The 15,194-nt window shown below is 42.5% G+C and overlaps 1 protein-coding gene across 2 annotated transcripts in view; it reads right to left on the reverse strand.

Annotated features, from left to right (window-relative positions):
- Nucleotides 1–14,723, reverse strand: part of CXADR (CXADR Ig-like cell adhesion molecule) — a 54,367-nt gene extending 39,644 nt beyond the window's left edge. For both annotated transcript variants that reach the window (XM_040621088.1, XM_040621087.1), the window contains exon 1: nt 14,598–14,723. In XM_040621088.1, the coding sequence (XP_040477022.1) occupies nt 14,598–14,640 (43 nt within the window). In that variant the 5' untranslated portion in view covers nt 14,641–14,723. The remainder of the gene's footprint in view (nt 1–14,597) is intronic.
- Between the last annotated feature and the right edge of the window lie 471 nt (nt 14,724–15,194).

Raw genomic sequence — 15,194 nt, forward strand, 5'->3', positions numbered from 1 at the left:
TCAGGCATTTTTCAAAAGTGTATACATATTAACTCTAAATTCTCGTAACTCTGAAGAAGGTAAAACCATTCCCCTATTTTACAGTGAAGAAGTACAGATGGGGAGAGGCATCTAAGCTACTAAGGGGAGCAAGATACAAATGTAGGCAGACTGGCTGCCAAGCCACATTTATCCTTTAAGTAGAAGTCCACCAGTAAACACCCTTGAACACAGAGATCTGGTTTTAAAAATCACTACGGGGACGCCTGGGTGGCTCAGTCGGTTAAGCGGCTGCCTTGGGCTCAGGTCATGATCCCAGGGTCCTGGGATTGAGTCCTGCATCGGGCTCCCTGCCTGCCGCTCCCCCTGCTTGTGCACTCCCCCCCCCAAATAAATAAATATCTAAAAATAAATACATAAATAAATAAAAATAAAAATCACTATGAATCACCAGGAGTAGGTTCTACACCCCACTCCAATCACCACGGGTGGAGGAGGGCTTGGAATGCACACTTTTCCTCTGCTATACCAAACTTGTAGGAGACAGAATTTTAGGTAGCACATGGTTCAGGAGTTTGGGTGAATCTTTATTTGTCTGTTTTTAATTTTATTTTTAAGTAATCTCTACATCCAATGTGGGGCTTGAATTTACAACTCCAAGATTAAAAGCTGCTAGCTCTACTGACAGAGCCAGACAAGTGCCCCGGGGTGAACTTATTTTTAATAGGGAAATAAATACTAGACTAAGAATCTGTTGTCATTTGTCACAAAACAACGACAACAACAAAACCCACTATCATTTTGGACATGTTATTGCTTCTTTAGGGCTTAAACATAAATTAAGGGTGTTGAACTAAAATATCTATTTCAGATCTAAATATGTCCTAATTTTAGACAATCAATCAACCAAGGAGTCTTCCCCTGACATCCATCTCCTCCCCTTCTTCCACAACTCAAAGGTAGTAAGCAGTTCTCATAGCTCACTTAAATGTGCAGACGTTTCTGACACATGAGCATACTGAATTATGGAAGCAGTTCTGTCCATTAATAGCATGGGCTCTAAAATCAGATCTGGGTTCAAATTCAGACTGAGCTTACCAAATGCTTGGCTATAGGCAAATTTCCAGCCTTTTTAAGTTAGTGTTTTTCTCCTTTAGAATAGAAATTAATAATGCCTACTCCATTTTAAGAATTAAATAAAAGAATGTATGAAAAGCTTATAGAACAGTTCCAGCACAACCTGGTATCATCTTTCAATAAACAGTATCTAATATGACAATTCACTGTCATATTATAAGCCTGTCACTGGGGCGCCTGGGTGGCTTAGTCGTTAAGCGTCTGCCTTCAGCCCAGGGCGTGATCCCAGGGTTCTGGGATCGAGCCCCACATCGGGCTCCATGCTGTTCTGGGAGCCTGCTTCTTCCTCTCCCACCCCCCCTGCTTGTGTTCCCTCTCTCACTGGCTGTCTCTGTCAAATAAATAAATAAAAATCTAAAAAAAAAAAAAAAAAAAAAAAAAAAAAAAAAAAAAAAAAAAAAAAAAAAAAAAAAAAAAAGCCTGTCACTTCTACTAGGACATAAATTCCTATAGTATTGGGAAGGTATTTTTTAATCTTTTATCCCTCACACTTAAGCAGTGCCTTCCATACAGGAAGAACTCAAAATATGTTATGTAAATAAATGACTCTGAAATATATCTACTACGTTTGAAAAAAGAGCACAATTAGTGACCTAGGCCAAATCTGATTTGGTAAAGGCTTTGAGGAGTTGCAATGGGATATATCTACCTACAGAGGTTGATATGTGTGAGTAGAGACAGAAGCGACTACTGTTTTGAGGAACTTGGCTCTCAAGGGTAGGAAGAAAGTGGTAGAGTGTGATGGAGAGTCAAGGAAGGGTTGTTCTGAAATGAGAAATGTAGAGCATGTTTATATGAGTCAGAAGGAAAGAGCAAATAGAATGAAAGAGGTTTAAAAACACACATAGCACAACACTCAGAGACTGAAGGATCAACACCCCACAAAAGAATGATGCCTAGAAAATAGGAAACAAGACACTTTAAAGTAAGAATGGAGGGGAATGCCTGGGTGGCTCAGCTGGTTATGGTCGCTCGACTCTTGATTTCGGCTCAGGTCACGCATGATCTCAGGGTTGTGAGATGGAGCACGCCCCACCCCCACCCTGCGCTGCCTGAGATTCTCTCTCCTTCTCCCTCCGCCCCTCTCCCCTCACGCGCAGGGATGTGTACTCTCTCTAAAATAAATAAATAAACAAACCTTAAAATAAATAAATAAATAAACAAACAAACAAACAGATAAGAATGAAGGAAAGGACATAAGAGGACTGGTACAATTATAGATAAGCTCATACACTGAGGTACAGGAAATCAAGGGAATTTGTAACTGATAGCCTCTATTTTCTCTGAGACAGAGGAGGCATACAGCATTTACTTGGAATAAAAGAGGCAGAAAAAATGTAGGTAAAGTGTTTCTGGAGACAGGTTCAAGTCAAATATCTGTGAAGAGGAATGGGAAAGGAAGTGGGGGGTTACAGAATGGTATCACGAATTCAAATGATAAAAGCTCGTAGTTGATGAAGCTAGCTTTACCATACCATTTTTCCTTGTTTTATATATTTGAAAACTTCCATACTTAGGGTGTTTAAAAAAATGATATGGCACTATCCACCCACCAGAATAGCCAAAATGAAAAGAAGCTATGATGAGGATGTGGAACAACTAAAGTCTCAAGCTCTATTGGTGGGAGTGTCAATTGGAATGATTAATTCTGGAAATCTGTTCGGCAATTTGAACTAAAGTTAAACATAGGTATTACCTACGGGACCCCAGAAACACCATTCTCAGGTAGAGAAATGTGTACACATGTGCACTGAAACACATGAATGAGAATGACGCAGAAGCATTTTTCACAATAGCAAAAAATTGGGGGAAAAAAGTCCATTGGCAATAAAATGGGTAAATCAATTGTGATAAAGTCACACAACAGAATACCACACAGCAATGCAAATGAATAAACTACAGCTACACAAAATCAATAAACTTTCTAATGTGAGAAGTGAAAGTTAGACAAAAACCATATACTGTATAACTGCATGTACATAAAGTGCTAACACTAACCCACACAGAAGGCAGAAGAGAGTGAAGAAGTGACTAGGAAAGCTTGGGAACTTGAGATGTGTGAGAATAAGAAACAGAAGTGACTACCGTTTTGAGGAACTTGGCTCTCAAGAGTAGAAGGAGAGTGGTGAAGTGTGATGTGTGGTCTTGTTTTGTTTTGTTTGTTTTGTTTTGTTTGTTTGTTTAAAGATTTTATTTATTTATTTGACAGAGACTGTGTACAATCAGGGGGAGCGGAGTGGGCAGGCAGAGGGAGGGAGCAGGGAGCCCGACGAGGGGATGCGGGCTCAATCCTAGGACCCTGGGATCACGACCTGGGCAAAAGTCAGACTGTTAACCAACTGAGCCACCCAGGTGCCCCTGAAGGATTGTTTTGAAATGAGAAATGTGGGATAGATTCTAGTTCCTGATCAGGGTGAGATTAAACAGATGTTTCTGCTTTGTGAAAACGCTCTCGCCTGAATATTTGTAAATAATGCTTTAAACTTTGTGCTTCTCTATATGTCATACACTTCAGATAAAAGGTTTACTTTTCTTTTTTAAAATTTTTTTAAACTAAACTCTACCCCCAACATGGGGCTCAAACTCATGACCCCAAGATCAAGAGTTGCATGCTCTACCCACCAAACCAGCCAGGTGCTCCTAAAAGGTTTATTACTTTTAAAGAAATTTGAAAGAGCTGAAGGAGTTAGAGACAAAGGTTATTTTTACTTTGTTTTTGTTAAAAATATAATGTCCCGATGCTTTATAAAATGGACTTTACAAAAAAAAAAAAAAAAGTTTAGCCACACTGGGACAATAAAGTCCCCCCAATGTACACAACTGTGCGCCACAGTCCATGAGCAGGAGCAAAGAAACTGGCCTATAAGATCAATCCGTATCAGAGACAGAACTGAACTCTGACCAGGGGACCCTGGACTCCTGGAGAAATTCTGGTTTTAAAATAAACAGAGGTGGGGTAGAGGGTGGTAGAGCCCAAAGATCTTAGGGATAGAAGGTATGACAGAAATGCAGGAAGCTAGGTGACAATGCCAACAGAGTTCAGGACTTCAGGAGAAGTATAAAGAGAAGCCTGCTCCAGTAAACTGGAAAGAAAAATCACCATATTTGAGAGGTCAAGTAACTGTTGTGTAAGAATGTTAGAAGAGGGGTGCATGGGTGGCTCAGTTGGTTAAGTGACTGACATCGGTTCAGGTCATGATCCCAGGGTCCTGGGATGGAGCCCTGAGGGAGCGGGGGTGGGGGGGAGAGTCTGCTTGTCCTTCTCCCTCTGCCCCTCCCCCCAGCTCATGTTCTCTCTCTCTCTCTCTCTCAAATAAGTAAATAAATAAATCTTAAAAAAAAAAAAAGAATATTAGAAAAGAGTGAACTGTAAAATGTAAATCCTAAAAGACCAAAATAATGCAATGATGGGAGAGGGGCAGGACAGCAGTATAAGGCAAGGCATTTCTTGGTCATTGTGGAGAAGTAACCAGAAGTTTGGTATAAACAGAGGGCAGGAGACTCAAAAGTTTGAAGGGTTGGTACACGAAGTGGTGGGAGGCGAAAGTGGTCTGGAGAAGCCAGTGGGGCCCCAAAAGAATAATCAGAAAACCATACATCTTTTTTTTTTTTTAATTTTATTTATTTATTTGACAGAGAGCGAGACAGCCAGCGAGAGAGGGAACACAAGCAGGGGGAGTGGGAGGGGCAGGCTCCCGGTGGAGGAGCCCAATGCGGGGCTCGATCCCAGAACGCCGGGATCATGCCCTGGGCCGAAGGCAGACGCTTAACGACTGAGCCACCCAGGCACCCCAGAAAACCAAACATCATTATATGACGTACCATTTCTGCTCTGATCCCCAGCCTGATCTGCTGAGAATCATAGCTGGGGGAGTAAGCGCCTGACTCGCCTATCTGGCCCCAAGCTTGCTAACAGTATCAGAATGGTGTCTTCCTCATATCTTCTGAAGCATCTATCACACCACCTCACCCATATATACACATTATATGATTTATTTACCCTCAAATGTCTTCCACAGGAACTGAAGTTCTAAATAAAGAATATTTAATATATGTTATAAATCAGGACCAGGGAAAACGTAAATTATAGTGGAAAGCCAGGGTGAATTAAGAATGTAAACATGTAGACATTTTTTTCTGTATTTGTTGAACTGGACTGTGACACACCCTTTCCCCACCCTCCTCTCTCTTTCTCCCTCATACAAACACACAGACACACACACACAGAAATACTCATCTCAGGAATTTCAAATGCAATCAGAATTAAATCTCAGCCTTTTTTCAACCTATGTAGTATATTACCTTCCCCACGTTCCTTAATACACAGATGCTAAACTCAGAATTCTCTGGCAAAACAAATGCAAAGAGTATTTTGCATTATAGGTAAAGCAGATCCATTGCCATGGTGAATATTTTCATCACCTTTACAGAATAATATGTATTGCTCTATTTTTAAAAACCTGCCTCTGCCTCCTTGCTCATAAAAACCTCAGGCTCTCTTCCTTTAATTAACATGAAACAGTAAAAGTAACCGAGTACTTGGCAAAAAACAAAGCAAATACACATACACAAAACAAAACTCAAGTAAAACATCTTATAAAGATGAGATCACAGAAAATTACAAAGCAAAGAAATAGATACAAGAGCAAAATGAGTAAATATTAACTCCTTATGGAAAATCCTGAAGGTAATAAAGAAAGGGTTAATTACAATAAGAAAAATCACCCCTGTTGTAGACATGCTGTTGTAAGCATGTCTAACTTGACCGTCTCAGTCTTGCATTAATTCCTTTCTAATATCCCAAAGTGAATTTAAATTTCCCTAGCAACCATCATCAGGTGCCAGTCTGTCCTTATTTTCTACCTTCCCATAAATGCAATTATTTCCCTCACAGGCAAGTTAAAAATGTGATTTTTTTTGTGCATGTATTTCTTTTTTCTCCCTCATACCTAAAATGTAAATGCTCCGATTTCTAGACTTGTGCTGACCAACAGGGTAGCTGCTAGCTACATACAACTACTGAGCACTTGGAACACGGCTACTGCGATTTGAGATGCGTGTATGTCAAATATTAACCAGATTTCAGACTTAGTAGGGAAAAAAATTAATCTTATTAATGTTTAATTTGATCACATATGGAAATGATATTTTGTATATGCTGAGCTAAACAAAATGTATTCTTTTTGAAGAACTGTAATGTCTCACAACTCTAGACTCAAATACTTCTACAAGGCACAACCTGCTGTGGCTGAGGCACCCCAGAGTTCCGACTCCATCTAAATCCCACCACCCCTGTAACATATGCTTAAGGCAAGCCAGAAAAAAAAACAAAACAAAAACAAAATGTATATATTCAAATTAATTTCACCTTTCTTTTCTTTCTTTTTTTTTTTTTAAAGATTTTATTTATTTATTTATTTGTCACAGAGAGAGAGAGCGCACACGCACTAGCATGAGCACGAGGGAGCAGCAGGCAGAGGGAGAGGGAGAAGCAGGCTTCCCACTGAGCAGAGTCCTATGTGGGGTTCTATCCCAGGACCCCGGGACCACGACGACCCGAGCCGAAGGCAGACACTTAACTGATTGAGCCACCCAGGCACCCCTCTTTTTACTTTTAAATGTGGCTTTACCAGAGAACTTTAAATTACATATGTGACTTCTATTATAGTTCTCCTGGACAGCACTGCTTAGGCCAATGTCACAATTTATTGGACTTAATTCCTATAAATGAGAATAATACAAAATGTTCTTCCTACCCAGAAATTGTCAGGAGAGCAGATTCAAATGAGGCACTTATAAAATTGTCATAAAAAGTAAGTTCCATCGGGGCACCTGGGTGGCTCAGTCTATTAAGCATCTGACTGTTGGTTTCAGCTCTGGTCATGATCTTAGCAGGGGAGTCGGCTTGTCCCTACCCGCCCTTCCACCGCTGGAGCCCTCTCTCTCCATTAAGTTACATCGTAACAACTATGCATTCTGGCTCATTGTGATGATCTAGATTTAGTGACTGCAACATATTTATGGCACTGATTCAAATTCCACGATGAAGTTATATAAATAATGCATCTATTGATACCTTTTATTGCCAAATATAAATTTAAAACTTGTTTAATGTTCTTGTGTTTTTGAAACAAAATATATGTGTATGTTTACTGAAAAGAAAAAAAGGTACAATCACTTTTCCAGCCTAGAGTTACCAGTTCATTCTAAAAGTATCAGATTTCACATTGTACAACCAAGTAGTTAGAGATTCTTCTCAATTCTTACTGTACAACAACCCAGGGCACAAAACACTCAAAAGTTTTTGTCTGGCCCATTAGGGAAAATCCCCATGGGAATCGTCTGGTATTCAGGAGTTCAAAGCTCTCTTCACTGGGGAATCCAAGTGAGACCGAAAGGGTCAGCTACAGTCACTAACAATTCCACAGAGATGTGGCTGAACACATTTGGTTCACTGTATCTGAATGTGTCCTGAGATTCCTTGAGAGCATGTGATCTGTGCAGCCAAACTACCCCTCCTCTGGAGAAACTTATAAAACTCACTCAGAACATACATTTACACTATGGGATGGTGAAAAAGTAACCACAATTAGTTACTTGAAATCTAAATACATTTTTACTTCTTGGGAGTAAATGAAATCAAAGTCATTCCCATTCCAACTTGTAAAATACCTTTGAAATAATAAAAGTGATTTAATAGTTTCAAAGGAAATTTGTATTGTCTCAGTTAACCAATTAACACTGGTTAATTTGACTGTTAATCCTTTTTCTCACCAACTATCAAAAGACAAACTAAACCATGCCATTGATCTCACACCTACCCTAAAAATAGACTGTTATTACCTCCCTCCCTTAGCCTACCTTCCCTTGGTCAACAGGGCAGGCCATAGTCTTCTCTTCTATAGCACACTGCTAATTAAAATAAATTGCAAATACTGCTGAGTCAAGTTAAAGCCTTTAATGCTTAAACTCTAATTGGCTAACTCTTTATTTGAAACCTGGAAGAGTGAGTCAATGAGGTGAGGGAAGAAAGGTGACAGAAAAGGCCTGTGGGAAAGCACAGAAGAGAAACTGTCTCTTTAAGTCACCATTTCGCCACTGAATGTAGAAACATTTTCAGCTTCCTTTGCATTTTTACACAGAGACAGTAATGGAGTCAACAGAGTGAACAAACTACAAAGCAATACCAATAATAGAGCCCCAAGAGATCACCAAACCAAACCATGAGCTCCGAGCCAGCTTCCTCAACAGATCACTTCATCATGCCAGGGTGAAGCTTTCCCAACTCCTTCCCATTCCACCACTTGTCATTTCAGCCTCCCAAAGAAAGCTGAGCAGAAAATAAGGTAGGGAACCAGCACCAAAAAAGGTTGCTGCTTTTTACTGATACATACCACCACACTCTTAACAGAAACCAGTCTAATTCCAAAACCAATCTAACAATTATTCCAGAATATTAGATTTTTCTTAAAAACAAAACAAAACAAGATAGATGAAAAACAACAGGATAAAGCCATAAGTTCATTTTATTTAGATAATTTTTAATTATGTCTGGTACTTTATCATTTTAAAGTCCATATCCATTCCTTTCTGGCCACCAAATGAACCAAATTAAAAGTTCCCAGTATCAATTCTTGCCTTTATTTCATTACACCTGATAATGATTTGTATATAACAGAGGAAAGATAGAAACAAGGGGATTGGGAGAACAGGCTGCAATAGGAGATTAAAATGAGACTGAGTGTTAACACAAATTCACTCCATTACTGAACGCAGAGCAAAGCGGACAAACATCAAGCTGGCCTGTTCAGGATACTGAGCCCAGCCCTGCTCACCTCTTCCATGATGTACCCATTCTTGACCTTCAAATGTTCTTCCCCTCTAGGTCTTTTTCTTAGGTCAATATACATCAATTCCTGTCTGGAACTATTTTCCCCATTTATTTCATTAACAGGCACTGTGCACACAATAGGAATGAAATAAGGAATAAACAGATAATCCGTGACATCATGAAATGTACAGTCTGTTGAGGAAAAACAATTGTAATAAAGACCCACTTGATAAACCTTAGAACACGCTCCAGTAATGTAATGTGCCCGGAGCAGGGGAAAATTCACTTCTCCAATGCCAACGAAGCTATTTCAACTAAGAGATGCTGGCATAACCTGGACTCTGAGTGGTGGCTGGTGGGATACAAGTGACTCAGAGACTGACTGCATGTAAGCGGATGAGAGAACAGAAACGTAGGGTATCCAGATTTCTGCTTGGGCATTTTCACAGCTGAAAAAGCCACTTAATGGGAGAGGGAACAGTGGTTATGTAGACAAGTTCATTTGGAGGTGCCTGTGGGAAGTCTAATCAGGGGATGTCAAGTGGGGGTTTCAAATGATGGGAAAAAGCTTGGGAGACAGACTAGAAATAGATTGGAAGCTATCAAGGCATAAATGCTAACTGAAGCCATAAACTGAGGAACCCCAACATTTAAGGAGGAAACTGGGTGCACAAAGGAAAATGAAGAATAAGGTTCTAGGTCTGGTGGTTAGAAGTTATGGGAGTCCCTATCTGCTGGCTTCTACTTTATCCCCTGGGTCTGCTACTCTCCCTTGGGATGAAGGTCATCTGTGCAACGCTTTACTGTCAAGCCAACAGCAAATGCTAGTAAGTGTTTCTCTTTCTTTACTTACCTGATGCCCACTCCTTAATCTATGAAAATGTAGCTTTACCCACTACAGAAACCACCCTCCCTGTGGAATCAAGAACTTCCTGAATGTTCCCAATAGTCTCCTAATGGTAAGACCCATTGACCTCATTTCTGCACCAGTTTCTGGGACAGCCCTCATCCCACAGTGCTGCTACATCCCCCGCATCACTCCTTATTGTTCACCTTCTGTGTTATTTATTAGATGTTGCTGTGCTCCAGTGTCACATTTCACCATCTCTCCTAGTCCTACCAGCTTTTCCTGGTTAACCTTACAGAGATGGCACTTAGCAGCAGCGATTCTCAATTCTCTATCACCAATCTTTGTCTCTTTCCTGAGATCCAGTCCTTTGATTCAACCCTCCTACTAGGTATTTTTTTACCTCCATTCCCCTCAGGTGCCTCAAATACCACCTGTCCAAACTTAAGCTCGTTGGTCGCTTCCCTTAAAACGTGTTCCTCTTTTCTTCCTCTGCAAGTCAGTGACTTCACTCAAAGCCGGGAATCTTACTGCTTCTCTCCAACTACTTCTTGCAACCAACCAGGTATCAGGCTTCAGTCCATTTCCCTCAAAACAACTTTTCAGATTACAGAGGAAGCCCAACACCACTCAGTTTTTCAACAGGGACTGCTTATGTGTACATCATCCCAGACAGCTTCCTGTGTTAGTGCCAGACCCATTGGTTGTACCTGCCTCCACGACTGCTGCCGAGTTAGCATTCAAGAGAATAATCTCAGTGTATAATTTCACTTCTTTAATGCCTCCACAAGCTTCTCAGTGCCACCACGGAGGGTGGTACAATCATCTTTCATCTCCTACTAAGCTCTTGGCATAGCCTTAGAGCTTCACCCACCCAGAGTGTGGTCAGCAGTGACATCATGAGGAACTTGTTAAAGAGCAAAATCTCAGGCCTCACCTGACTTATAAGAACGACTCAGATACACATCAAAAGTTCGAGAAGTGCTGGTTAGATGCTTTAATGAACTGAATTTCTCACCTCTCAAGATACATGATACTCTTTCAGATCTTCATGCCTTTGCAAAAGCTGTACCATCTGCTGGGAATGTCCTATCAAAACTTTGCACCTTGCAAAGTTCTATACTACTGTAAGGGCACCCAGCACAGGCACAGAACATAGCAGGCAATAAATATTTGACTGATTAGATCATGTAATCAATTAATTAAAGGATGAGTTTGCCCCCAGACTTGCAGGATCTGAGGTACTAAAGCACATTCAGGTGGAATGTGAACGTTAGGCAGTTGGAAGTAGTGGCCCAGAATTCAGAGGAGAGGTGCGCTGAGCTGGCACTATTTTTAAGTCACTAGCAACTATCTGGAGGTTATAGTAATGGGTAAATAAGGTCACCCACATTTAAGACGGAGAGAAGACGACTATGGACCAAATCATGGGGAAGGCTGGTATTTAAGGGACCTACTATGAAGTCGGTGAAGAACAGGTTAGCAGGTTACCAAAATAGGTATCAAGGAGCTCCAAAAAGATAAATGCATTTGGCACACGGTTACTGTTACTCTGGCAACTGGCATGGAATAGAACAATGAGATCAAAGATAAAGAAAAAGTTTAACTTCTTTAGACTAACAACTGAATGAGACAAGGCTATTGGAATGACCACTCCGAGGACCATCTTTATCTGATGAGAAGGGAGAGACAGAGCGAGCTGGAACTGATGAGAGCTACATCATATACACAGGCCTAGTGATAAAAAGGCTGCAAACTTTCAGTCACACGACATTTGCTAAACATCTGCTATCTACCACATACCATAAGCTAACACTGGGACTATAACAAGAACACAAGTAATGCCCCTGCCATGTGACCTAGTGCAATGAGATAAGCTGAGTAACTGAGGGACACCCCACAACAAGCAGGGTAAGGAGACACTGTAAAGTGGCTTGCCTTGGAGGAGGGGCAACATTTTTTTAGGTGGTTGGTATAATGGCCAAAATGTAAACAGTAAAAGAGGTAACATATTTTTTATGCAAAGGAAGACTCCAGGAAAGCAAAATGATAAAACATTTCATTTTGCTCCATCATGACTGAGATGGTAGGATCCCTATCTTGACATACAAAGCAACTGAGGTACATAGAAAGGACAGAGGCCTGCAGCCATCAAACGGTTAACAAGTGGCGGGGAGACAAGTACTTTTTAGGTTCATTCATGTTCACAGTGTGAGAAACAGCATCACCCCAAACTTTAACAAGATCCCCAGGTGATGCTGATGTTGCTGGTACATGGACCACATGAGTTAGCAACATCCCCCTGAGCCCTGGTTCCTCACGTTTTCGTAATAGTGTCTGAAAGCATTCAACTAAGATCAAGAAATTAAAGGGCTAATAAAAGTCTTCAGTATTTGGCACATAGTCAAACCAACAGCAGGTTCTTACTACATGACAGATAACCAACCGCTGATAGAAAGTCAGGAGGTCAATTAGAGGTAACCCAAGAGGAAAGTGGCTGCTTTAGAGGCAAAACAGCATAGTGGTAAGAGCAAGGATTAAGGAGGAAACTTGTGATTTTGGCAAATTAAGTTATGTAACTACTCTGTGCCTCAGTTTCCTCACATGTACAACAGGGATCATTATAATACATACCCTCCAGGGTTGCTAAGTAGATGGGGTATATGTAAAGCCCTTAAGAGCACCCTGGCATTTAATAACTGTTCAACCAAGGCTTTAATTTTACTACTATTGCTACAGCTCTACCACCACTGCCACTATTATTACTGGTAGAATGACTTGCTATTGGTAGGTAATAAAATGCATCAAAAGGACTTTTGACAAAAGTCTTTATAATCCATATGGAAACAGATCTAAAGAAAAAATTGTACTGCAATTTTTTAATATGTAAGCCTCCTCCACTTTGTTTTGCCAAATGTAGAAGCCAATCTTGTTACCACTCAAATCAAATTCATAGCAATGAATGCCTAAAATGGCAAGAGTATCTAAAGAAATACTCAAAGCCATACATCAGTAACATAGCTTTCTGAGTTGTTCCTAAGCTGGAAAACTGTAACCAAAAATAGTTGTCTTGTCAAGCTAAAGACAGCACTCCTTTCATGAGAAGTTCACCAGCCTAGTATAAGGTTTATGAGTAGAATGACTCTGTACGTACCAAAAATATCCTCAGCTGAGATTGTACCTAACAAAGTGAGGTGTCCAGAAAAAATGAACTCCAGACAATTATCTGGAACATCCCCGGGGGAAAAAAAGTCCTCTACATGGTTTATGTTATTTCACTTTTCTGCTCTAGATGTAGCCTAAAATATTTTTTCCCGGAGAGAACGTGCATTTTCCACTTCAACTTCAGTTTAGTCTTGGACAAAACAAAGGTGCGAATTTATCGAGTAAACTGGTTACTGACCCTTCATCTTTTCCGGAAGCTTTACTTCAGAAATTTCACCCAAGTCTAAATGATATGTATCAAAAAGGTGGAGGTGGTGCTATACATCGAAGATTAGACTTGTTAATAGAATGTTGATCCCATGAGTAATGCTCACAGATGTGGCATCCAACAATGGAATTAACATCTCAACAGGAAGCAGAGAGCCATCCCAACAAAAAGGGCCACGCAATCCTTTGGAACACTTAAAAAAAAAAAAAAAATCTTTCCAGAGGCTACACAAAGTGTGCCTCCTGAGGGTCGCCGCACCTATGGATTTTTTTTAAATTAACCATTTGGTTAATTCTAAACGTGACATGTGCTTGCCTTGACAAACCAGATAAGCTAGTAAAAAAAACACTGCCATGAAAACAGATCAGTTTTTTAAAGCGTCAAATGATTATGCCTTCTAATGGTCCACGCATTTTTGAAATGCCTTTTTTTCCCTCCCGAGGAAGGCGCAGTCGAAAAATGTACTTGGCGAATCCTTTAGGAATTGCCCTGTACAAGTCATCCCCTCTTATCTTCAAAATGAATTAACTCATCATAAACGCAAACCAAGGTTACGAATTTCTTTGCACTTTGCTCCGGGACTGCAGAAATCATGACTACATTTTTGCAGGAACCTAGTTTGGGTTTCCAACCGCTTACTTCGTCGAGCTACCTTCTAGTTAACAGCTCGTGCTTGGGCTCGCCTCTTCTATGAGATCAAGAATGCTCAAGCTACCGTTCTCGTGCTTGGGCTCGCCTCTTGTACGCGATCAAGAAAGCTCAAGCTACTGTTCGTTCAGCGCCTCTTTCCTAGAGGTAGCCTGTAAGATCTGAGGCACTGAAAAGCTCAGTGTCTATTTAATCATGGCGTTTGTAATTCAGCCTCACCGCCTGGACTGCTCAACACCTGGAAACTCGCAGCCCAAGGCTTCTGAAATCTAGTAACCCTGGACGGACACGACACGACGGCTAACAAGGGAAAGGGCAAGAGCAAATAAAGCAAAGCTCGCACCCGCAGCAAAGAATGGTCTGGGAAAAACGCCAGGCGCACCCGGCATGCCGCGCCCACCCACCCGCGCCCGGGGAGCCCCTCCACTGCCGCCCCTCATCTTGCGGCTCGGTCCCGACTACCGCCCACCCCCCTCCCCCCCGACACCTCACGCCCCCGCATGGCTCCCTTCCGAGCCGTTCCACCTTCCCCGTTCGCACGCCTGGCTCCGCAAAACCACCCCAGTGCAACACCGCCCGCACGGCCACCACTGCCGCAGCGCCCCCAAATCGCACCCGTCCCCTCCCCCACGCCTCATTGTTCCCGGGTGGCCGCAGGCAGCTAGCGCCCCAGGGCGGTGCCGGCAATTGGAATCCTAGGAACCAAATTGCCCCCCACTCACCCGCGACTCCGCACAAGAGGACGAAGCGCAGCAGAAGCGCCATGGTGGCGGCCCGGCCGTGGGCGGTGACTGAAGGTAGGCGGCTCTCACCCGGGGTCTCAGTCACCCGGTGCCTGCGCGCTCCCGACTGGCTGGCGGCGGCGGCACCTCGCACCCCCGTCCCACCCCACCCTCGCTTGGCAGGTGAAACACGTCACTTCCGGTAGTGACTGAGCCCCGCGGCGCGCGCCGGCTCCGCCAGGAGCGTGGGGTTACCATGGCAACTAGCGCGGGCTGCCCTAGGGATCCTGGGGAGTAGGAAACTCCCGCGCCAGCTGCGCTCAGCGTTGGGGTGAGCAGGCAGCCCTTCGCCCCAAGCAAGAGCCGGGGTCCCTGCTTCAGTGTCTTCAATTAAATCGGGGTTTGTGCTCTAGGGTCCTGCCAGCCCCTCTCCCCAGACAACTGAAACGGCGGTCGCGCCCTTCCTTCAGGGTGCGGCACGGGACATACTCGCCCGGGATCCTGAAGGGCGGCAAATGTGGTTGGCCCCGCGGGCACTTACTTCGCCCTCCCCTCAGGGTAGTAGGGAATGGAAGGGGGGATTCCAGACACGCTTCC

This window comes from Ursus maritimus, unplaced genomic scaffold (assembly GCF_017311325.1).
Source record: "Ursus maritimus isolate PB19 unplaced genomic scaffold, ASM1731132v1 scaffold_4, whole genome shotgun sequence".
Classification (NCBI taxonomy): domain Eukaryota; kingdom Metazoa; phylum Chordata; class Mammalia; order Carnivora; family Ursidae; genus Ursus; species Ursus maritimus.